The 26,268-nt window shown below is 40.5% G+C and overlaps 1 protein-coding gene across 3 annotated transcripts in view; it reads left to right on the top strand.

The window, feature by feature from the left end:
• The window catches only part of stk3 (serine/threonine kinase 3 (STE20 homolog, yeast)), a 423,830-nt gene that overhangs the window by 275,414 nt on the left and 122,148 nt on the right, over positions 1-26,268 (top strand). For all 3 annotated transcript variants that reach the window (XM_072569764.1, XM_072569765.1, XM_072569763.1), the window contains one exon: positions 12,200-12,325. In XM_072569764.1, the coding sequence (XP_072425865.1) occupies positions 12,200-12,325 (126 nt within the window). The remainder of the gene's footprint in view (positions 1-12,199; positions 12,326-26,268) is intronic.

Raw genomic sequence — 26,268 nt, 5'->3', positions numbered from 1 at the left:
GAGTAGAAGAACAGGAAGGTAAGCTTTACTTAACAAGAGCATGTTATCATGTTTCCCAGAGATGTTCCAAAGTGCTCCATATAAAACGAATAGACTTGAAATTCATTTGCCACTTTTATGAGTAAAATATAATAGCCCTTTTGGGCACTGTAATGTCCCAGAAATAACATTGGTTTCAACTATTTCATTTCTGATAATGCAAAATTCCCTGAACATGATTATGAGATGTCAGATGGATTTTGTTCTCAAGCTCTGTTTGGAGCTTGGAACTCTAAGATGACAAGTTTTAATGCCAATTCAGTCAAGCTCAATTTTGGTCCCCTTACTTGAGGAGTAACATAATTGCAGGCAGTTGGAGGGCTTTGTCTTATGGTGTGAGATTGAACAGCTTAGGCCTATTTTCTTGTGTTCAGATGAATGAGAGGAGATATAATTAAGGTATATGACTACCTGCAGTTACATCCCTTCTCAAGAGAGGGGACCAAAATTCAGATTGACTCATAGAGCCATAGAGTCATAGAGATGTACAGCATGGAAACAGACCCTTCAGTCCAATCTGTCCATGCCGACCAGATATCCCAACCCAATCTAGTCTCACCTACCAGCACCTGACCCATATCCCTCCAAACCCTTTCTATTCATATACACATCCAAATGCCTTTTTAAATGTCGCAATTGTACCAACCTCCACCACTTCCTCTGGCAGTTCATTCCATACACGTACCACCCTCTGTGTGAAAAAGTTGTCCCATAGGTCTCTTTTATATCTTTCCCCTCTCACTTTCCCCTCTAGTTCTGGACTCCCTGACCCAAGGGACTTTGCCTATTTACCCTATCCATGCCCCTCATAATTTTGTAAACCTCCATAAGGTCACCCCTCAGCCTCCGAATCTCCAGGGAAAACAACTCCAGCCTGTTCAGCCTCTCCCTATAGCTCAAATCCTCCAACCCTGGCAACATACTTGTAAATCTTTTCTGAACCCTTTCAAGTTTCACAACATCTTTCTGATAGGAAGGAGACCAGACCATCAGTGGCATCAGTGGTGGTTGCCTCAGAGTTTGAAAGTGGGTTCCAAGCTCCAAAAGAAAGCTTGAACAAAATCCATCTGTTAAGGGAATATTGGGTTAACACAAATAAAATAGATGAAATCACTGTTACTTCGGGGACGTTACTATGCATGAAAGTACTGTCATATTTTACTCATAAAGGTAGCAAATATATTTCAAGTCTTTTCATTTTATATGAAATACTTTGGTATATTTCTGGGAAATATGCTCACGTTTTCTTTAAGTCAAATTGGTGTAGATAGGATATTTCCTCGTGGGCAATCTGGAATAAGAGGTCATAGTTTAATTATGATTAGGGGTTGCAAATTTAAAATAAAGAGGAGGAAAAGTTGCTTTTATCAAAGGATCATGAACCTGTAGTTTCTACTATGCAAGAGTGTGGTGGAAGCCAGGAAGTTGAGTAAATTTGAGGAGATAGACCGATTTTTAGTATGTAATGGGTTGAAGGGTTATGGAGAGTGGACAGCAAAGTAGCGTTGAGGCCAAGATGAGATCAGCCATGCTCGTATTGAATGGCAAAGCTGAATTGCCTACTCCTGCTTCTAATTATTTTGTTCTTATTATCTTAAGAGAGAGGAGCTTAGATACCAATTGTTTTATGCCTTCTGCGTTATCACGTTATAAGTGGACTTCATCAAGATGGGAATTTCCATATTTAAGAGAAATTCTGATGAATAATTAAGTAGAAAAATGTCAAACTCCCTGAGCCTTTGCTTTGTAATGCCATTGTTCCCGGCCATTGGTGTTGTCAGAAAGCTTTCGATTGAACTGCATTGGTAGCTGACATGGTATTTCATATCCCTTCTGCAGCTGGAGATATATTCTTGTACATTTCTGTCTCTCAAAACAGCAAGAACACTGTGACGCAGTTCCAGCCAGGCTCAAGTTAACACGCTAACCAGTTGACTTGAGCAGACCAACATTTCAAAGTCTCATGCTCCGGTTATCCCAATGGTATCACTCCACAAAACATTGGCACCAAAGTTTTGCGTCTATGCTTGGTTGCCAAAGGGATTACATGCTTATTATTGTGAGCCAGTGCACTTGTATATTGACCCCATCAGTTTCACTCCAATATGTCCTATAGTTCACCACGCCCGTTTTCCTTTCCCATCTCCACAGGACTTCTCTTGTGTGGTTCCGTTCCTGGCCGTGCAGACATATCTGTTAATGAATTATCTTCAGTATTCTGTACAATCATCTCCGGGGTTCATAAAATGTTGGGGTCTTGACCTCTTCATCTATACATAGAAATAGCTTTTGCAGGCAGGGATACAGCTATCTTACATATGCGCCTCCCCCCCCCCATTAGTGCTCCCAATTCCATGACAGCATCTGTGCTGTCAAATTGCCTGTCTTATATTGAATAGCAAAAAGATTTCCAGTTCTTAAATAATTATAGTTAATGAGAACTGTGTAAGAATGGCTGTATTCCAACCCAACTACTAGTTTATTTTCTCCCATGTCATGCTGCCACTCAGAGGACTTGCAGCAAGTTCTAATTGGCGATATTCTGTGCTGTAACGAATCAGCAGTTTTGCTGATTCTTAAGTATCTAAAATCAGATATTCAGCTATGTGCAGAGAGTGAACATTGAGGTAGCCTGGATCTAATGTGGATAGCTCTTAAGAAATTATGGTAATTGATTGTATGACCTTGTCCTGTGAGTGATCTGAAGGTTTTTTCTAATAAAGACCAAGGAACTTGGCTATTGACTCAGAACGCGTGTTTAAATGGAAGCTACAAAACAGAAAATCTGGCATCTTTTTATTAAATAGACATTGTTATCTCAGACCATAGTTCATGAAAGAAGGAATACAATTTCGGATTCAGAATTACAAAGAAAAGCAAAAGTGAAAATAGCTGAGAATTAATACTGGCAGCATATCAAAACTAAACAACAAAATGGGGGAAAAGATGAAATGTGTAACTGATGGAGAAAGGAGAGGAAACACTAAGGACATCAACAGGGCAAATTATAAAAATGAACAATTGACAAGAAATGGAGATAAGTGGCAAGATAATGTTACTGCTTTGTTGGGGATGAAATTAATTGAATGAGTCAATATGAAGTCTCTGACCCTGAATCACTGAAGTCTTTAACCCTGATGAATTGTTGATAGGTATCAAGTTGACAACGGTTAAGTTGGGAGGTCATGCTATACAGGACATTGGTTAGGCCACTGGTGGAATACCACATGCAATTCAGTTCTCTCTGCTAGAGGAAGCATATAATGTTGTGGAAGGGCACTGAGAATCCAGAGGATTGGGAAGCTTACAAAGACAACAGAGGGCAACAAAAAATGAAATAAAGAGGGAGAATATTGGGGAATATAAAGGAAGACTGTAAGAATTTCTTCAGATATATAAAGAGCAAAAGAGAGGCAAAAGTGGACATTGGACTGCTGGTAAATGATGTTGGAGAGATAGTAGTAGGGAGCAAGGAAATGATTGAGGAACTGAATTATTACTTTGCGTGGAAGACACAAGTAATATTCCTAAAATTCAAGAGAGTGAGGGGGCACAGCTGGGTATGGTGGCCATCACCAAGGAGAAAGTGCTAGAAAAACTGAATGGCCTGAAGGTGGGTAAATCACTTGGACCAAAAGGACTACACCCCAGAGTTTTGGGAAAATAACTGAAGTGACAGTGGAGATGTTGTGGTGATCTTTAAGGAATTGCTAGAATCAGAAAGGGTCCCAAGGGACTGGAAAATCGCTCAAATGACACCTCTGTTTTAAAAAGGGAGTACAGCAAAAGAGAGAAAATTGTATACTGATTAGCCTAACCTTAGTTGTGGGAAAGATCCTGGAATCCATTGTGAAGGATGACATTTCTGAATACTTGGAATTGTATGGTAAAATATGGCAAAGGCAGCATGGTTTCATCAAGGGGAAGTCATACTTGAGATATCTTCTCAAATTCTTTTAGGAAGTAATGAGCAGGTTAGACCATGGATGGCCAATGGATGTTGCCTACCTCGTCTTCAAGAAGGCCTTTGATAAGATACAGCACAGGAGGCTCCTGGTAAGATAAGGGCCTATGGTGTCCGAGGCAAGGTGCTAGCTTGGATCAAAGCTTGGCTGTTTAACAGAAAGCAGAGAGTGGGGATAAAAGTGTGCTTCTCAGGATGACAGCTGGTGACAAGTGGTGTGCTGCAAAGTTCAGTGTTGGTAACATAACTTTTCAGTTTTTACATTAAAGATCTAGATGAAGGAACTGAGGGGATTCTGGCTAGGTTTGCAGATGATACAAAGTTAGATAGAGGGACAGGTAACATTGAGGAGGCAGGGAGGCTGCAGAAAGATTTGGATGTTAGGAGAGTGGGCAAAGAAGTGGTAGATGTACTACAACGTGGGAAAGTATGAGGTCATACACTTCAGTAGGAAGATTAGAGGAATGGACTATTTTCTAAATGGTGAGAAAATTCAGAAGTCTGAAGTGCAAAGAGACTTGGGAATTGTAGTCCAGGATTGTCAAGATAAACTTGCAGATTGAGTCAATAGTTAGTAAGGCAAATGCAATGATTGCATTCATTTTGAGAGGACTTGAATATAAAAACAGGGATGTACTTCTGTACATAAGGCTACGGTCAGACCACATTTAAAGCACTTTGCGCAGTTTTGGGCCCCATATCACAGAAAAGAAATATTTGCCTTGGAGCATGTTCAGAGGAGGTTTGCAAGAATAGTCCCAGGAATAAAAAGCTTAAACTATGAGGAATGTTTGACCACTATACTCGATGGAGTTCAGAAGGATGTGAGGGGGATCTAATTGAAATGTACAGAATACTGAATGACCTGGACAGAATAGATGTTAGGAAGATGTTTCCATTGATAGGAGAGACTAGAATCCAAAGGCGCAGCCTTAAAGGAAAGAGAGATAAGGGGAAACTTCTTCAATCAGAGAGTGTTGAATCTATGGAATTCATTGCCACAGAAGGCTGTGGAGGCCAGGTCATTGAGTACATTTAAGACTGAGATAGATAGGTTCTTGAGTATCAAGGGGACCAAGGGTTACGGAGAGAAAGCAGGATAATGGCATTGAGAAATTTATTAGCCATGATTGAACGGCGGAGAAGACTTGATGGGCTGAGTAGCCTAATGTCTGCTCCTATGTCTTATGGTTTTATGGGCTTATGTTGTGAAACTTGATAAGGTTCAGGAAAGATTTACAAGGATGTTGCCAGGTTTAGAGGGTTTGAGCTATAGCGAGAGGCTGAATAGACCAGGGCTATTTTCCCTGGAGCATTGGAAGCTGAGGGTAGATCTTTTGGAGGTTTATAAAATCGTGAGGGGCATGGATAGGGTGAATAGACAAGGTCTTTTTGCTTGGGTGGGTGAGTCCAAAACTGGAGGGCATAGTTTTAAGGTGAGAGAGAAAAGATTTAAAAGGGATCTCGGGCAACTTTTTCACGCAGAGGGTAATGTGTGTTTGGAATGAGCTGCCAGAGGAAGTGGTGGAGGCTGATAGAATTACAACATTTAAAAGGCATCATGATGGATATATGAACAGGAAAAGATTTAGGGGATATGGACCAAATGCTGGCAAATGGGACTAGATTTACTTAGGATATCTGGGTAGCATGGATGAGTTGGACCAAAGGGTCTGTCTCCATGCTGTATATCTCTATGACTCTGGCTAATTGCTGAATGCACAACTAGGCCTTGCTACTGTTTGTAAAATTTTATGCACAGTTAGTGGAGGAATGTTACTATTACATATTTGGAAGAAGCAGAAAACAAACATTGAGCTGGATTTTCCAAGGAGTGGCAATCTCATGCAGATTGCAACTCTGGCCTTTCTTATGAAAGAAGGGGGCTCTGCATTTCTAAGAGAAGGTTCTGCTCAGGGCACTCTCAGAAATGTGAACTGTACTTCCAGTCTGACCGTTCTTATGTTGTGCAGAATTTTTGGAGAAAGACAAACTACACCCTCTTTTTATGGCAGTCAAGTAAAGTACCATGAAATTTAAAGGTCCTCACAGCCATTCTGACAATTGCGATCAAACCGTAAGTACATAAAATAAATATAATAAGGGAGTCTTGGATGCCAGATCAGTAGGACGCTAGCTGGAATGGGTTAGGATGATAGGAGTAATACTCATTGTTAGTAGGGTGCCAGCTGGGTAGGATGCTAGTGTGCTAGATAAGTAGAGAGATATCCAGGCATAGTGCCAGCTGGCGCTGGGGTAGGGTGCCGAGGTAGGATACCAGATGGGTTAGTGGTAGTGCCAGGTGGATAAGGTACCATGTAAGTAGGGTGCCATTTGGGTGGAGGATGAGGTACCAAGTGGGAAGTGGGTAGGTTGCCAAGTGGGTCAGGTTCCAAGTTGCAAGGTAAGTGAAGCACTGTTTAGGATAAGTTGGGTGGATGGGAGAAATTGGATGAAGAATTTGCTTTTTTACCCTGCTGCTCTGGGAAGCATGATGAGACATTTTGGATACATTAACGAGGTAAAAAAGAGGGTTGGTGAGGGACTTTCAAATTGCATTGATTAAGTACCACATGATAGCTTGTCATCAAAGTTGAGGCCCATGGGAATATAAGGGATGTTGGGTAGATACTAAGTTGGCTGAATGATTGGATACAGGAAACAATAGTGATAAATGATATTTTCTCAGACTGGAGGAAGTTATCCATTGGTGTTCTTTAGTGGTCATTTGGACCACGTTTCTTGAATTATGTTAATGATTCAGATTTCAGTATGCAGTATACAATTTCAGAATTTGGGAATGACCCAAAACTTAGAAGTACTGTGAACTTCACGCATGTCCAATATTGTGAGCCTAACTAATGATACAAAATTGGTTTCTGGTGCAACATTGAGCACAAGCCAATAGCTAAGAGTTATACATGCTAGACGCTGCATATAATAATGCAGAGGGCTCTGTTTTACACAGGCAAAAATAATAGAAATGAAAGGGGTCATGGAAACTATCAATCTCTGGTCAGTGTGTTGCTGGTGGAAATGTAGTAATCAGAACCTACCTGTCTGGTCTGACAATTAAGATTACTAGTTAACTCTTCATGCTACATCTGATGGCCAAACCAGTCAGAACTTTGTTTTCACGCTGTGTAAATTGGTGTCCGTTTTTTCAAGTATTCTTCATGTGTCATAATCCTTATGAGTGGAAGACAAAAAACTTCAACTTCTTGTCTCTTCTTAGCAATCTTTTTGTTCCTCAATGTATCTAAATGTAATGGGATTTCATTCCCTTTGCCTACTCCCTCCCTCAGCTCCATCTTACTGTCCACCTCATTCTGTTTTTTGTATCTAATTTCACCACCTTTATCTTCCTTATCCCTTCTGTCTTACCTTTCCTTGAGATGGAGATGCTGGTGTTGGACTGCTGCTCCTTCGTCAGGTTTATGATTTCAAATAAACCTATTGGATTATAACCTGGTGTCATGTGACTTCTTACCTTTTCTTGACTTCTACTTTCCTTCTTCGTAAACGACCCCATTCTACTTATGCTCCCTACCTTCTCTTATCTTGCACCATCTCTCCTTACAAAGTAATATCACCATTGTTATTATTGTTTGGGAAGGGAGTGGGTGAAATGGTGCATTTGACAGGTCAAATTTATGCATTGATTGGTCCAAAGTCACTTTGTTCATGCCTGGTGCTATTTTCTCTTGATTGACTTTCAAATGAACTGACTTTTTACTCCCACTGCAAACAAACAGGATCCTAATTGAACTGTAAAAATTGCTGTCTGATGACATAACTAAAATATCAATGCAAATTTAACCTTATCTGTGTGAGACTCACTAGGTGGCAAACCCATCACAGAATCCGGGTGAAAAAACAACTGAATTCAGTCAAGGTCAAACTAAATCTGAAACATAAACAGAATTTGACTGAGAAACTCAGCATGTCTGGCATCATCTGTGGAGAAAAAGCAGAGTCATCATTTTGAGACAAGTGACCCTTCTTCAATAATCTTCTGGAGGATTCCATGGAGAGAGAGGAGCAGAAATGATCTTCCAGGCTCCAAAAGAAATTCTTGAGGGTGCCTTATACTTATTTTCCCTCCATTTATCCATGTCAGAATCTGTTTCTGAACCTCATCCTACTTTTAGCTTAGCAAAAGTGAGGACTGCAGATGTTGGAGATTAGGGTCCAGAGTGTGTTGCTGGTCAGGCAGCATCCAAGGAGCAGGAAAATCAATGTTTTTGGCAAAAGCCTTTCCTCAGAATGAGGCTGGGAGCCTCTGGGGTGGAGAAATAAATGGGAGGGGGGGATGAGTCTGGGGGGAAGGTAGCTGAGAGTGCGATAAGTGGATGGAAGTGGGGCTAATGGTGATAGGTCAGAGGGGAGGGTGGAGCGGATAGGTAGGAAGGAAGATGGACAGGCAGGACAGGTCATGAGGGTGGTGCTGAGCTGGGAGGTTGGAACTGGGATAAGGTGGGGGGGGGGGGAAATGAGGAAACTGGTTAAATCCACATTGGAGGATCCCGAGGCAGACGAGGCCTTCTTCTTCCAGGCATCAGGTGGTCAGGGAGTGGCAGTGGAGGAGGCCCAGGACCTGTATGCCCTCAGTGGAGTGAGAGTGGGAGTTGAAGTTTTCAGCGACGGGGCAGTGGGGTTGGTTGGTGCAGGTGTCCCGGAGATGTTCTCTGAAGCACTCTGTGTGTAGGTGTCCTATCTCCCCAGTGTAGAGGAGACTGCATTGGGAGCAACGGATACAGTAAATGGTAACATTTAAAAGGCATCTGGATGGGTATATGAATAGGAAGGGCCAGGTGCTGGCAGGTGGGCCTAGGTTGGGTTGGGATATCTGGTCGGCATGGACAAGTTGGACTGAAGAGTCTGTTTCCGTGCTGTACATCTCTATGACTCTATGTGTGGAAGTGCAGGTGAAAATTTGACGTATGTGGAAGGTTTATGCCAAGAATTATTTCCTTGAGTGTCTGGTTTCTGTCTTCCTGGCTTGACCTACTCCCACCTGCTTCAAGTTGGAAAATTATGTCATATATTAAAACATATCCAGGTGCATTCTGTTCGCTTTTTCAGAACAGGCTGGTCTTTGTGACACACGATGAATGGCTGAGGATCCTGGGCTTGTATTCATTAGAGTTTAGAAAGTTGAGGGGAGATCTAATAAAAAGTTACAAGATAATGCATGGCTTAGAAAGGGTGGACGCTGGGAATTTGTTTCTGTTAGGCGGGGATACCAGGACCTGTGGGCACAGCCTTAGAATTAGTGGGGGTCAATTTAGAATGGAAATGAGGAAACATTTCTTCAGCCAGAGAGTGGTGGGGCTGTGGAATTCATTGCCACAGAGCGCAGTGGAGGCCGGGACATTAAATGTCTTCAAGGCAGAGATTGATAAATTCTTGATCTCGCAAGGAATTAAGGGCTACGGGGAGAGTGCGGGTAAGTGGCATTGAAATGCCCATCAACCACATGAATGGCAGAATGGACTCAATGGGCTGAATGGCCTTACTTCCACTCCTATGTCTTATGGTCTAACCACTTTTGCACCAATACTGACTTGAATTAAAATTAATCCCTTGGATTCAGATTATAGTTTTACCATTGCTGCTCATGAATGAGATCCCCAGTATCATGTAATTACACTGTTCAGTAACTATTAAAAGGAATTTTTTCACAGTGATTTTTATGAACTCGCAGCTCATGAATTGTTTTGAATATATTTACTTTTGTAAATGCAGCAAATTGTGTTGGCCTTATTGTGTTACAAGTAATTACTTTCAAGTTTCTACCAACACCAAATATTTTAAAAAGATGAATTTATTTGTATCTGTGTTGGTATTGGCTATTTATTTCTTTTGCGTTGAACTTAGACAACTTGGATAGTAAAATATCTTGATCCAGAATTTCTAATCTGGAAAACAATTGACTTTGAACCCCCCAGTTATAACCCTTCTGCCTGTATTTTGTAATGTATGTTTTAAATACTTAAAAGTCCCTTAGACTTTTGAAGTGGTCCCTTCAAAACTCAGGACCACTTCCATCTAGAAGGACAAGGGCAGCAGATCAATGGGAATCCAAATGCAAGTTCCAGGCAAATTCGCTGCCAAGCGACTCACCATCTTGACTTATTTCTTTGTCATTGGGTCAAACTCTGGAACTCCCTCCCGAACAGCATTATAGCTCTATTTACAGCATTCAGACTGCAGCAGTTCAAGAAGGTGGCTCACCACCACCCTCAAGGTCAACTAGGGATGAGAAATAAATGTTGGTCTAGCCATGAATGCCCATGAATGAATGAAGAACAGCTTTGAAGCCTAATTTCTAAGGCCTATTAAATGTAAGTTGATTAAACTAAGATAGGAAAATGACTGCAATAGCCGTAGAAATGAAAATGTATTGAGTTATAATGGCATGACCAGATAGTGTGTTTTAAAATTAATTGACAGGAATTTTCTCTTTTTTGACTTATCATACACCGTGTTCTCCACAGGAAGGCATTCATTGTAATAAACAGTTCACCATTGCGCCTGGCTTTTAATGAATTCCCATATCCCCTTTTTCCTGAATATAACTTTGGGTTACTCTCTTAAGGTGCTTTCCACAGCTTTTTGTATTTCTTAAATCTATCACCATCAATAAAGTTTGTTCTGTTGATTCTTCTTCCCTGAAATCCTTAGATGGCTACAGGGTGCATCTCTTCAAAATAGAGACTGACTCCCTACTGCATCTGGCTGTAGTATTGCACAATGCCAGGCATCTTTGTCTTATAACTGACTTCACAAAGACGCCTCTCTATCTGAGAGATGTACTTATTTATAGGGAAGTCTGTAACAATCTGAAAAATGGCTTCCTCTGCCCTCAATCCCCATGGCAATGTGAAACACATTAGCCATGTATTTAGGTAGAAATGCTAATTGGCGATCCTGAACCTAACTCTCTTTTGACTTTGAAATAAATTGAGAGTTTATTGCACAGCTGTTAACAAACTGATACTTACAGCACCTTTCTGGGATTTTTGGATAGCCGTGAGCTCAGACACCTTTGACTCCAAATATAAATAACTTGTCAAATCCCCAAGTTTACTTCCAGACAGACATCAGGACAGGTCCTTCTAAAATTAAATTACACTCCAAAAGCATAAAAGCAGAACCACACAATTGCAACAATTTGTTCAGCTAAATAAGCACGTTTAACAATAAAGTGCCCGAAACCTGTTGGTCTTCGAGAGCAAGGAGTTGACTTTGACTGAATGTTGCAGACTGACACATTCCAAGGTCCAGGACTGCGTGCTGAGGGATGCACTAACGCTTGGAGCAGCTGCTGTCAAGGCGCAGTGCGGAAAGACACCATCTAAAGTCTTTCAGTCAAACTTTAATGGGGGTCTGTGCCTCAAATATATAGTCTTGTACAAGTAAGAAATGCCTTTGGTTTGTTTACTGGATCGGGCCAAACTCCAATGTTTGTTTGTTTCTTCACATGCTACCATCCGGAACCAAACTGCTTGAGTGACTGTGTACGTATGTCAAGACGTTTTTATGAATAAAGTATATTTTTGAACTAAAAAAACATGCCTTTATATATCAAAATATCCCTAACAGAAATTCATCCCTGTGCAAGATGATGCACTTTCTCTTCTCTGTCCACCTCTTGCCAAAAAAAACATGTTCTTGCTCTCTTCTTAAGATGATGATGATACATCAGCCCTCTGCTACCTCACTGAAGGAGTTGTCCTTCATACAGAAGTTCAATCCGTAACTGTTGCAGTACAACTTAGTAACAATCTAGCCAGAACAGCAATATTTTTACCTGTCATCGATGCCGATCCAGTTTCAAAAGGGACCACAAATTGAAGGCAGGAGTGGAAACATTGGCTGTTAATCCATCTCTGTCATCTGGGCACTCTGAAAGTAATTGCAGAATCCATGCTGCCACTACAGAAAACTGAGTAACAAGCAAGTGTTGGTGTATCCCCAGTGTGCATTTGTTTATTGAGCCAATGAATGACTCGAGGAATCCTTGATATTTTATAATTAATATTTTACCTTTTCATAAATATTTTACCGTTTCAAAGGGAGATTTATGGCAGAGGAATTAATATGTCAATACATACTTCATCTGATTGTTTGTGAGTGTTGCATGTTAACTACTTGTTAATCAGTTTGTTACATTTCCTTCTCTTGCTACAGCACAATTTCATTAAAAATGCCAAATCAGTGTCAATTCTGAGAGACTTAATAATTGAAGCAATGGAAATTAAAGCAAAAAGACATCAAGAACAGCAGAGGGAACTCGAAGAAGATGATGAGAACTCAGTAAGTGTGGCAATAATGCATTCAAATTATTTGATGCTTATTTAATCTAGTTCATCACAGTACTTTTCTACAAATATGGCTTGATTGAACTCATTTCCAAAAATAATTTGTTTGAAGTAGTTCAGAAGAATTAAGTTATTTTATTTAACATTGCTTTCCATACTGACCTGCACAATTCTGGATTCCTCGGGCCCATATTATCTGGAGCCAAGAGGATAAACAGCTTGCTTGTAGAACTCTTCCTATCCCATTCTATAATTGCTTATTATTCAGCTTCATGACTTCAGATGTTGCACCCATTTGACTTGTGTGCTATTTCAGCAAATATAAATTCCATACTTAAAATACAATATTGAGTATGTAACATCTATACAGATTGTAGGTATGTGTATGCAAGGGAAAAAGGATAAGGTTCTGGATACTTCTGCTGAATAATTAGATAGAAAGAACTTACTGCATTTACCTGCTCTTGCACTCTAGTACAGTAACGCCTCGACTTACAAACTTAATCCGTTCTGGGACCCGGTTCGCGAACCGAAAAGTTCGCGAACTGAATCAATTTTTTCCATTGTTCGGATAGCGTAAGAATGCTTGAACGGCTGCTCACAGCGCACGCGCCAAAGACGAACTGAATGAGATCACGCGGGGCCCGAGAGCTTTTGCGTTCAACAAGCACGTAGCAAAGCAGAACAATGAAACCACGTGGTCGCACACGGGCTTTTTGCATTCGTACCTTCGTTCATACCTTGAATTTCGTACATACATTGAAGCAAAATTTTATGCACAATCCTGTTCGTAAACCGATTTGTATGTGAACGGGGTCATTCGTATGTTGAGGCACTACTATACTTTAAATCTGGGGGCTGCTTATGGTCCCAGACATGGCCACTGCTGCCTCTGACACCATGGGAAGACAGAACTGCTTGCCAATCTGGGCTGAAGCCCTGTCTCCAGCCAAGTAGTGAGTTTCTGTGGGGCTGCTGTGATTGATTCCACACCAACTCTTCCAGTGGCATTGAGGGAAATCCTGCTGTCTGAAAAATCCTGCCCATGAAGTTCTTGAAATTGCAAAACTAGTTTAGATGTTAAAAAAATTATTATTCTATTTGCAGGGTGGAACAGTGGCACAGTGGTTACCACTGCTGCCTCACAGCGCCAGGGACCTGAGTTCAATTCCAGCCTCGGACAACTGTCTGTGTGGAGTTTACATGTTCTCTCTGTGTCTGTGTGGCTTTTATTGGGCGGCACGGTGGCACAGTGGTTAGCACTGCTGCCTCACAGCGCCAGAGACCTGGGTTCAATTCCCGCCTCAGGCGACTGACTGTGTGTAGTTTGCACGTTCTCTCCGTGTCTGCATGGGTTTCCTCTGGGTGCTCTGGTTTCCTCCCACAGTCCAAAAATGTGCAGGTTAGGTGAATTGGCCATGCTAAATTGCCTGTAGTGTTAGGTGCAGGGGTAAATGTACGGCAACGGGTCTGGGAGGATGCGGGTCAGTGTGGACTTGTTGGGCCGAAGGGCCTGTTTCCACACTGTAAGTAATCTAATCTAATCTAATCTATTTGTAACTGAGTTGTTATTTGCAGAAAACTATTCATTGTTGGTTCCATGAGTGTCATGATATTTAGTTTGCAGTGGTTAAAAATGGTATTGAGAAAAAGGGGTGTTACCTCAGTTTTTTGAGACAGATACTTTTTGTTGTGGATGTAGTTTCATTTTTAAATGTCCACATTTTAAAGTTGCTTTGAATGAATGAACATAACATGGCATTTGCTAAAATAAAGCTACTCAGATAAAATGGCAACTTTCACAAAATGAAAGGTAACATTCATTCAATCATAGCACATTACGTATCCAAAAGGGGATTCGTTCAAAAGATATCCTCAATATCTAATTGAGAACAGTTAATAAATTAATAGCTATAGTATCCTGAAATTATCCTTACACAGATGATGGGTAACTAAGGAGATGGGAATGCACTCTGACAAAATGGCATGTTTTGATAGCTGTACTGCTCTGCTGAGGTAATTGTACAGGCTGTTTTAATTAAGAAAAATTACAAGCAGAGCATTCTACAGAAGGTTAATTCCAATCTCAAAATTTAAATGTTAGTTTAAGCGTCACTGCACGTGGTTGGTTTTTTTCCCTTATGTGTTTTTTGAAGTATGATGTGAATCGAATATCCAATGTGAGCAGCTGCACAGGAGTGATCCGTTGCCTGGCAGCTTGTGGGAAACATTTCCAAATATTTATACCACTGGACCCTCAAAGGGATAGACTGATAATTTCTTATTTTATCTGCAAGCCTTGAGGTATTCGGTCAGTTTGTTTTGGGATATGCTGCCATAAACAGTCAATGAAAGCAGAAAAAGCCTGTTCAAATGAGGAAGCTACAAAAATAGATGAGAAGAGTCATTGACACCATGATGAATTTTTGTAAACCAGTGATACAAGTGGGCAGACATGCCAATGTACATCATGGTTGAAGGGAAGAGGGACTGAAACAGAGCTCCACTCACACATGTACTCAAGCACAAAAAGCAAGGAAATCTGTACAAATGCTGAAAATCTTGGCAGCAGACATTGATTGCCATCGAGAGTTTTAGTGATTGAACACAGCTGATGCAATTATAAGTCATTTTCGACCATTAGAAATTAAAAGGTGGTACAGGAAATGACCTGAGGTTTTTTAACAATAAGTTGAAAAATGTTGGTATGCATTACTAGTGGTAGGACCACCTATCCAAGGAATCCCTGAGGTGACTACAAACACATGCCAAATCCACAACGACAGTGGTACATATTAAGGTGTAATGAACACTGCACTGTTCCATTGTAAATTCTTCAACATTACCAGTGTATCAGTGGTTTGACTCAGATTATAGTTACTTTTATAACGTCCTCAATTTTATAAGGAATTCAAATGTACTTCAGTTTCACGATTATTATCTGATTCACTGTTAGTGAGTCAATTTTCTTTTCTGAAGGTTCATAGTACAAATTTCCAACTATTTTTTAAAAATTATATAATGAAATAATTCATATTTATAAGTTAAATAAAATTCTGTACATGATAGCCTTAACTAACAATCCTAACATTATTTCTATTAGATTGTCTTTTAAATAAGTGAAATACAAAAGATAATAAAATCAACATGATGTTTTGTAGGAGAAAAAATGCAATGAATGATTGGCTAGTAGTTCCAGCAATAAAGCTTTGTTCTCCTATTCAAAGGACCTTGAATCCCATCTTCTGCTGGTATGCGCAAGTCTTGCCAGTTTTTAGCTTTGCTGCTGGATAAAACACTGCAGGGCAGTTTACTGCTTCATCTCAATGACGTTTGCCAAGAATATTTTAAACTATTTCCAGCAACTAATGTCACATAATGAATCTAGCTTGCTGAGCCTGTTCTTCAATGCAAAATTGAACCATGCATTCTATACTGTACACTTGCATGTCAATGCATTCTCTGCTTATGAATTGATGAAAAGTAAAGGTACAACTGAGTATTTCAGCTCCATGGATAATATATGCAGTTCTTCTGAAAGGACAACCATTCTACTATCCCTGACAGCAAAGGCAGAATTTTCCCATCTTGAATTGAGACAGAATACACACAGTGAAAAATGGCCCCTCTGTTGTGTGTACAGAAATCCCATCACTGTTTCTGCTTTTCACTGTTTACCCAAGGGCAATGGAAGGACCAAGCCTCAGAGCTCATCCAGTCCAATTAGCAAAGCAATTTGAATCATTGTAGAACCTGTCCATGATGGGTTTACCAACTTCCACTGAGGTGATGAGAGTTTAATATGGCTATGGAATCAGACCAGCTCAGTAGAAATGGGGATAGGGTCAACTGTAAGCTTATGTAAGAAGATGTGGATCAAAATGGCAGAGTAAAACATGACTGACAGCTCCTACCCAATTACGTAAAAGTATGCTGAATTTAAAAAAAGCGTTACCAGCCTAACCTGCACTGGGATCTATGTCTATTGCTACCTCTGAAAAATATAAATTTGAACATTGACAACTTCTTCCCCAACATAACAACAAAGGCAGCCATCTCAGGGATTTTGCAAATGCAGATTCCCCAAGAAACACTAAACAAAGATTCCTCTGGATGCTTTTCCAGAATGCAAGCAGAGTCAGCTTCAAAGGGAAATCATGTCTGACTAATACATTAAAGTTTTTTGAGCAAGTCTCAACCCAGTGTGAATAAAAGGGAACCAGTTGATATGTTGTATTGGGACTTCCAGAAGGCAGTCAACAAGGTACCTCATAAAAGGTTAAGTCATAAGATAAGGGCCCACGGTGTTGGAGGCAGTATATTGATGTAGACAGAGAATTGGCTAATGAGCAGAAAGCAGAGATAGGAATGAAGGGTTCTTTTTCTGGATGGTGACCTGTGGCTAGAGGGTCTCCACAGGGATTAATGCTGGGACTGCAACTGTTTACAATAAATATAAATTACTTGGAGCAAGGAAGTGATTGTATTGTTGCCAAATTTGCAGACAACACAAAAGTAGCTGGAAAGGCAGACTATAAAAGGGATACAGTTTACAGAGAGATAAATGAGTGGGCAAAATGTTGGCAAATGGAGTATAATGTGAAAAAATGTGAAGTTGGTCATTTTGGAAGTGAGAACAAATGCACAGAATCTTATTTCAATGAAAAACAAATTGCAGAAAGCTGCAATGCAAAGGGACTTCAGGGTACTTGTGCACGGAACACAAAAAGTTATCACACAGGTGCAGCAGGTAATGTGGACGGCTAATGGAATGTTGGCCCTGATTTCAAGTGGGTTGAAGTTTAAGAGTTGGCAAATCTTACTGCAAATGTACAAGATGCCAGTTAGACTATATCTGGAGTACTGTGAGCAGTTGTGGTCTCCTATTTAAGGAAAGACATCATTTCATTGAAGGCAATTCAGAGAAGGTTTAGGATGAACCCTTGGCAAGGTAAATATTGAGAGGATATTTCCCTTTTGGGAGAGTCTAGAACCAAAGGATGTTGTCTCAGAATAAATTAAGACTAAGATAAGGAGGAATTTCTTCTTTCAAAGGGTTGAGAGTTTTTGTAACTCCTTGCCACTGAGAGCTGTGGGAACACAGTCCTTGTGAATGTTTAAGGCTGAGATAGATAGATTCTTGATCAGTAAGGGAAAAAAAAGTGGACATGAGGAATGTCAAGGGGTGGTGGTTAGATTGTCTCTTTTTATTGATGGTTATTGCTTGGCATTGTGTGGCACATATGCTACTTGCAAATGCATCAGGCAGTGAAGAAGGCAAATGGTACTTTGGCCTTCATAGCAAGATAGTTTGAATACAGGAGCAGGGTTGATAAGACCAAACCTGGACTATTGTGTGCAATTTGGTCTCCTTAACTAAGGAAGGATCTTCTGGTTATTGAGGCAGTGTGACAAAGATTTGTCTGATTGCTTCTTGAGATGGGAGAACCAATGTATGAAGCGAAACTGGATTGGTTCGGATGATATTCACTGGGGTTTAGAAGAATGAGGGGGAATCTCATAGAAACCTGTAAATTTCTCTTAGCACTAGACAGGCTAAATGCAGGAATGATGTTCCAATAATTTTTTTCATTCGATTTGATTTGATTTATTATTGTCAAATGTACCGAGGTGCAGTGAAAAGTATCATTTTATGTGCTAACCAGACAAATCATACCTTACATCATTATATCAGGGTAATAGAACAAAATGCAGAATAGTGTTACAGCTACAGACAAGTTGCATAGAAAGATCAACTCTAATGTATGAGATGTCCATTCATAAGTCCATTAACAGTGGGGAAGAAGATATTCTTAAACCTATTGGTACGTGTTTTCAAACTTTTGTATCTTCTGCCCGATGAAAGAGAGTGGAAGAGAGTATAACTGGTGTGGTAGGGATCTTTGATTATATTGGCTTGCTTCCTGAGGCAGTGGGAAGTGTAGACAAAGTCAATGGAAGGAAAGTTGGTTTCTGTGATGGACTGGGCTGCATTCACAACTCTATTTTCTTGCAGTCTTGGGCAGAGCAGTTCCCATACCTGGTAGGATGTTTTCTATGATGCATCTATAAAACTTGGTAAGAGTCATTACGAACATGCTGTATTTCCTCAGCCTTCTGAAGAAGTAGAGGTATCGCTATGCTTTCTTGACTGTAGTGTCAACGTGGATGGACCAGCACATATTGTTAGTGATATTTACTTGTCGGAACTTGAAGCTCTCAAACACCTCCACCTCAGCACCGTTCTTCCTGAATTCACCAACTTCCTGAAGTTGATGACCAGCTCCTTCGTTTTGAAGAAATTGTGGGAGAGATTGTTATCTTTATGCCAAGTCACTAAATAGAGTGCAGAATCAGAGGCTTACAGTTTAAGTATACAGGGTAGGCCATTTAGGACTGAGATAATGAGAAATTTCTTTATCTAAAGAGTAGTGAGCATGTGCAGTTCTCTACTACGAAAAGTACTTGAGGCCAGAATATTGAATATTTTTAAGAAAGAGTGAGTTCTTGGGGCTAACGGGATCAAATGGGAGAAAGCAGGAACAAGGTACTGAGTTGGATGATCAGCCTGATCATATTGAATGACGGAGTAAGCTTGAAGAGCTGAATGAGTCAAGATTAGAGTGGTGCGGGCAAAGCACAGCAGGTCAGGCAGCATCCGAGGAGCAGGAAAATCGATATTTTGGGCAACAGCCCTTCATCAGGAATGGCTAGATGGCTTGAAGGGCTGAATGGCCTATTCTAGCTCCAGTTTTCTGTTTCTGTGATCTTCACAGTACTTATCTTCCCTTATTATGTACCCTAGGTAAGGTAACTGTGCTTTTGTTAACTTATTTTTGGCAAGATACATCACCAAATGAACTGATTCTAATCTTTAAAATAGACCTTCAAATTGCTCCAGTATTTCAGTACTTACATAAGCTAAACTATAGATTTGGATAAATGGCTACCATGTGATTAATCAATCTCTGGAAAATGGCTGGGGTATTTCTTAGCCTAGATAGTGTCATTTGGGCCTCAAAAGGACTGTCTCTGGTGTGACAAAATCCAATATCTCTAACTTAGGGTGTTAAAGGAAAAAAAATGTGTATTAGTAAGCACTCTGGCATTTCCAACTGCTTCAAACCTGCTCCTCGGATGCTGCCTGACCTGCTGTGCTTTTCCAGCACCACTCTAATCTTGACTGATCTCCAGCATCTGCAGTCCTCACTTTCGCCACTTCAATATAGTCTTCCAAGTGAGGAATTGGACAGGAATTTAAATTTTCATACTGCATTGACCTTTCTAGAGTCAATGTAGAATCTGATTGAACCATCAGGTTTAAACACAAAAATTATTGGGAAATTGCAGTTTTGTTGTTTTGACTGAGTTCAGATCAGTGGTGGATTGGATTTCTGCTTCTATTTGGGCCTGTTTCTCTGGACTAAAGCAATAAGGATGCTGTTTATTGGAAGATGATACACCTACATATACATCATGTATAGCTAAAGGTTTACATCCCTGTTTGTCCCAGCAGACTCCTTTAAATCCTGTAAGTAGCTATTTTCTGTTCCACCATTCATTTGCTTCCGAGTTTAAAAGTATAGTGTCTAATTTCTGTAGTAGTTCAGTGTTAGCAAATTGGATAGTAGAATGATCAATTTGTGAATTGCTCAGGCCTTTTCCTATGTCATTCTCACTATCCCTTTCATCCAGCACTACCCTTACTTCCTGATGTATCTGGACCTGCTTATCCACCTCTGGTGGTGGCACTTCTTTGACATATTGATGTGATACAATCTATTATTTATTTGGCAGTCCGGAATATCAGTTAAATAATCTACTTGCATTTCTTCCTGATCATGATGCTCTAAGGTGTTTTTGAGCTATTTTGTAGGCACCTGTGAGAAGTAAATGAGGACATTAGCCTGGATGATGTGGAATTTGTATGGGTGGAGCTGCGGAACACCAAAGGGAGAAAGATGTTACCAGGAGTTGTGTACAGACCACCACACAGTAGTTGTGAGGTTGGGGATTGTATCAAACAGAAAATTAGGGATGTATGCAGTAAGGGTACAGCAATTATTATGGGTGACTTCAATTTATATATTGATTGGACTAACTAAACTGGTAGCATTGCGATGGAGGAGGATTTCCTGGAATGTATGAGGGCTGGTTTCCTTGACCAATCTGTCCAGGAACCAACTAGAGAGCAAGCTATCCTAGATTGAGTATTGTGTAATGAGGGAGAATTAATTAGCAACCTTGTGATGCAAGATCCTTTGGGTGAGAGTGACCATAATATGATAGAATTATTCATTAAGGTGAAGAGTGACATACTTAAATCGGAGATTAAAGTCCTGAAATTTAAGAAAACTAACTTTGATGTTATGACGCATGCATTGGTTAGAATAAGCTGGCCAAGGATACTTAAGGGGTTGACAGTGGATAGGCAATGGCAGACATTTAAAGAACACATGATGAATTTCAACAATTGTACATCTCTGTCTGGTGTAAAACAGGTAAAGTGGCTCAATCATGGCTAACAAGGAAATAAGATATAGTGTTAAAGCCAAAGAGGAAGCACATAGATTGGCCAGAAAAAGCAGCAAACCTGAGGACTGGGAGAAATTTAAAATTCAACAGAGGATGACAAAAAGTTTAATTTGGAAGTGGAAAATAGAATATGAAAGTAAGCTTGCAGAAAACATAAAAATTGACCGCAAAAGCTTCTATAGATATGTGAAAGGAAAGACTGGTGAAAACAAGTGTAAGTCCATTGCAGTTAGAATCAGGTGAATTCACATTGGACAACAAAGAGATGGCAGACCAGTTGAACAAATACTTTGGATCTATCTTTGCTAAGGAGGGCAACAAATAACCTTCTGGAAATGCTAGGGCACAGAGGGCCAAGCATGAAAGAGGAACTGAAGGAAATCCTTATTAGTGAGGAAATAGTATTGGGGAAATTGATGCTATTAAAACCCAATAAGTTCCGAGGACCTGATGCTCTGCATCCCAGAATACTTAAGGAAGTGGCCTTAGAAATAGAAAACACATTGGGGATCATTTTCCAGCATTCTGTAGACTCTGGAAGAGTTCCAATGAACTGGCGGGTAGCTAATGTAACCTCACTTTTTAAAAATTGAGGGAGAGAGAAAACGGGGAATTATTGGCTGGTTATCCTGAATCGGTGATAGGGAAAAATGCTGGAGTCAGTTATTAAGGATGTAATAGCTGAGCATTTGGAAAGCAATGATAGAATCACTCCAAGACAGCATGGATTCATTAAAGAGAAATCATGCTTGACAAATCTTCTGGAATTTTTTGAGGATGTGACCAGTAGAGTGGACAAGGATGAATCAGTAGATGTTGTATATCTGGACTTGCAAAAGGCTTCAGACAAACTTCCACAAAAGAGATTAGTAAGGTAAATTAAAACTCATGGTATTGCAGGTAATGTATTGATGTGGATAGAGAACTAGTTAACAGACAGGAAGCAGAGAGTTGGAATTAATGGGTCTTTTTCAGAGTGGCAGGCAATGATGAGTGGGGTGCCACAGACTTCAGTGCTGAGATCCCAGCTGTTCACAATATACATTAATGATTTGGATGAAGAAATTTAATGTAAATCTTCAAATTTGCAGATGACACTAAGCTGGGTGGCAGTGTGTACTGTGAGGACGATGCTAAGAGGCTGCAGGGTGACTTGGACAAGCTGGCTGACTGGGCAAATACTTGGCAAATGCAATATAATGTGAATACATGTGAGGTTATCCACTTTGGTTGCAAAACAGGAAGGTAGATTATTATCTAAATTATGGTAGTTTAGGAGAAGATGAGGTGCAATGACACCCGGATGTCATGATGGAACAATCGCTGAAGGTTGGCATGCAGGTGCAGCAGGCAGTGAGGAAAGCTAATAGTGACAGGTTTTGGGTATAGAAATGTCTTACTGCAGTTATACAGGGCCTTGGTGAGGCCACAACTTAAGTATTGTGTGCAGTTTTGATCTCCTAGTCAGGGGAAAGACATTCTGGTATTGAGGTTGAGTCCAGCAGATTGATTCCTGGGATGGTAGGACTGATAAAATGAAGAAAGACTGGATCAACTGGGCTTGCGCTTGCTGTAATTTAGAAGAATGAGGGGGGATCTCATAGAACTATGTAAACTACTGATGGGACCGGGTAGGCCAAATGTGGGAACCATGTTCCAGATGTTGGGGAAGTCCAGAACTAGGGGTCACAGCCTAAGAAAAGCAGTGGTTAGCATTGCTGCCTCACAGTGCCAGTTCAATTCCCACCTCAGGCGACTCTCTGTGTGGAGTTTGCACATTCTCCCCGTTTCTGCGTGGGTTTCCTCTGGGTGCTCCGGTTTCCTCCCACAGTCCAAAAATGTGCAGGTTAGGTAAATTGGCCATGCTAAATTGCCCATAGTGTTAGGTGTAAGGGTAAATGTAGGGGAATGGGTCTGGGTGGGTTGCGCTTCGGCGGGTTGGTGTGGACTTGTTGGGCCGAAGGGCCTGTTGCCACACTGTAAGTAATCTAATCTTTAAAAAACGGGGATAAATCATTCAGGACTGAGATGAGGAAGAATTTCTTCACTCAGGAAGTTGTGAACCTGTGGAATTCTCTACCATAGAAAGCTGTTGAGGCCAGTTTATTAGATATATTCAAGAGGGAGCTAACGTGGCACTTGTGACTAAAGGGATCAATAAGTATGGAGAGAAATTGCATGATCAGCCATGGTCATACTGAATGGTGGTGCAGGCTCGTGGGGCTGAATGGCCTCCTGTTGCAACTATTTTCTATGTCTCTATGTGAGAAGCTTCGGGAACACAGATGTATAGGGCAGAATCCTACTAGAAATAGGCTAAACGTCATTTTTGTCAAGTTTCATCAAGGGTTTTTGTCTGTGACCACACGTGTTTTCTTGAGTATTGTCCCAAACTTGCCTCATTTACTATGTACTGTTACCATACAGTGCTGCACTCATTCGATGCTAGCCAGATTCTCCTACCTGCCGTACGTGGCACTACTCTCCACAGCTAGGTCATCCTGGGATTCTTTAAATGGCCTTTGTACACCTGGTCATACACTAGAAGCCCATAGCTGTCCTGCACAGTTTGTGACATTTACCCCAGACATGGCAGCTAAAGGGAAATTGAAATCCTGCTGGACAGACAGAAACCTGGAAATTTTGATGGACAGAGTGGTGTAAAGTTGGAGTTGTGGAGGTGGTTGGTCATTTTCGTTCCCAGACCAGCAAAGGAAGCCACAATACCTGACACTGTCAGCCTGGTCTGAGATTGTCACCTGGGTCAGTGCAATCTTAACCATCCTGAGGAATACCTAACAGTGTAGGAAAAAGGTCAGTAGCCATCTCTACTCCACCAAGGTTTGATTTGGTTCCCTACAGTGTGGGAACAGGCCCTACAGCCCAACAAATCCACACCAACCTTCTGAAGAGTAACCCACCCAGACACATTTCCCTACATTTACCCCTAACTAATGCACCTAACACTAAGCAATTTAGCATGTCCAATTCACCTGACCTGCACATCCTTTGGAATGTGGGAGGAAACCAGAGCACCCGGAGAAAACCCACGCAGACATGGGGAAAATGTGCAAACTCCACACAGTCGCCTGAAGCGGTTAAGTGTTACCATCTTCTTTCTGCTACTTTGCATTGACTATCTCTGCTACCTGCACCCAATTCCTACCAAGTCTCATACGCTGCAACTCTCATTGTTGCATGCAACATATTCCCTCACTTATTGTCACCCACCCAATACCCTGAGCTACTAACCCTCACAGTATCCACACCTCCTCCTCATTCACTCATGATACCTCACTCCCTTTGCCCTCCATGAACTAGTGCTAACAGTTCAAACTGAACTCAAGTCCACAAAAATTGTTAAATATGAATTCTTTATATATTTCCATAATTGTTATTATTCATTTCTACTGGCCATGCCATCTCCAACGAGTTTAAGACCTTCACTTTAGAAAAGTCCCTCAATGGAGTAGATTTCATGAGCCAGAATTGCACTCTTCACTCTCAGAAACTTAGGTGCAGTTTCAATTATCTGTTGTACAAGCTGCACACATGGAGAACCATCTTGGGCAGTCCAAAATGAACTCTACTGTTCGACAAATTACATCAGTTTAGGTTGTACACTCATAAATGTAATAACAAATTCATTGCTTGTATCAAAGAACTTATTACCCTTAAAGAAGCACTGATCACATTAACAAAGAACTGGTGAACTGCTTGTGTTAACAAAGAGTTGTTTACACTTATGATGTATGTTGACTGCACTTCACAAGCAATCTGTTAGATATTTTAGTCCACTCCTTCAGCGATATTTTAACACACCTCACACTAGGTAAGACTTGAACCCAGACCTCTGGCTCAGATGTAGGTATACTACAGGAAACTCACAAGCAGTTTGTTATCTTGTTTCTAAGCAGTTATTGCACCAGCTTAATCCTCTCTTTCGTACCCTACCTAAATGTATCCTGTGTCTAAGCTTTGCTACTATAGCTCTATAATTATGGGTAAATTTACCCATACAATCCAATGACTGACTCACGCTCCACCTGCTTTTATTGGTCTTTACCTCACGTTGTCACAGTTCTCCAAATCTCATGAAAAAATCATGACCATTTTAAGCCTTGAAATGTGGTCACAATGGAAAAATGTTTAGTTAGAACTGACTTGAAGAATCAAAGATGGTTACAAAGCAGATGGTGCCACTGACTAGGTTTCCATCTGGGAGCACGGCTGTTGGGATTGCACATTATTTTCTCACCATTTAATTTCTAACATGTATTTCTAGTTGGTGATGCTGTTGTCAGGTGCACCAAGTCAAAAAATTACTTCCTAAGGTGTTTCTCAATCCCACAATAATTATCCTGCTCCAGAAGTGCTGTGCAGAAGCAGCTCTGCCTCTTTAATGATACCATGGAATAAGTCTCCAGTGATATGGTTATGAACAGCACGTTGTGAGCAGCTGTTGAATCCATATATCACGTGCAGGAATTCAGCATAAAATTGTCTTTTTTTCAGGTGACCTACAACAACTATTTCCAAAGATTAGGTAGTGTAAGACTGAGTGTTAATTGTATAGCCATCATCTTATATTAGTATTTGTATCGTGAATATGTGAGTGCAACACACATAGAGAAGTTTAGATAAAATAGAGGTGAGGCATAGAGGACTTTGAACAAGAAGGGATGAATATATTGTATGAATATGTAGTCACTAGGTGAGGTGGTGATTTGGCTCCCTACCAGTCAGTTGCAAGAAATATTTTTATTTTTCACCACACAGCGAACACACTTGAATTAACTCATAAACATAATTAACTCGAATCGAAAGGAAGGAGACAATTTACAAGATTTTCTGAAGTGAAATAAAGCAGAATTGTTTTACCTATTGACCCAAAGCAAATGCATAACATAAGCCAGACACACACACACACTCAAACATAAGTAGTAGGCATGAAAAGGATGGAGAATGTCTGTACAGACTGGAAAGTAAAGATAGTTGCAATTTAAATTTCTTAGAGTCCTTGAGGTGTTGAAGTTTAAATCTAAGCCCTGACTGTTTAACTGTTGTCTTGTTTCTTCCATTGTGGTGAATTATATACATCTTGAGTTCTTTAGTGAATAGTTGTTGATATAAGTAACTTCTTCACTTAGAAGAGATTAATAAGAGAGACTGGCAAATAAGTTCATTTTTACAAATCAATGTTCGCTTATCTGTGTTTTGCTATTCCTTTGTGGATTCCGGTGTCTGACATCATTGTTATTTCAAGATGGATGCACTGCAGGTGACTTGAATCCCACTTGCAATTTCTAGAAAGATGTGAATCAACTGGGAGATAGAAATCTAAGTTTTTCATTGTCCTTAATATTGCATTGAAGGCTAATTAATTTGTTAAAAATATCTAAG

The sequence above is a fragment of the Chiloscyllium punctatum genome, chromosome 5 (genome assembly GCF_047496795.1).
Source record: "Chiloscyllium punctatum isolate Juve2018m chromosome 5, sChiPun1.3, whole genome shotgun sequence".
NCBI classification, from domain to species: Eukaryota; Metazoa; Chordata; class Chondrichthyes; order Orectolobiformes; family Hemiscylliidae; genus Chiloscyllium; species Chiloscyllium punctatum.
Note: the sequence above shows the minus strand (reverse complement) of the source record. Positions and strands in the feature narration are given on the sequence as shown.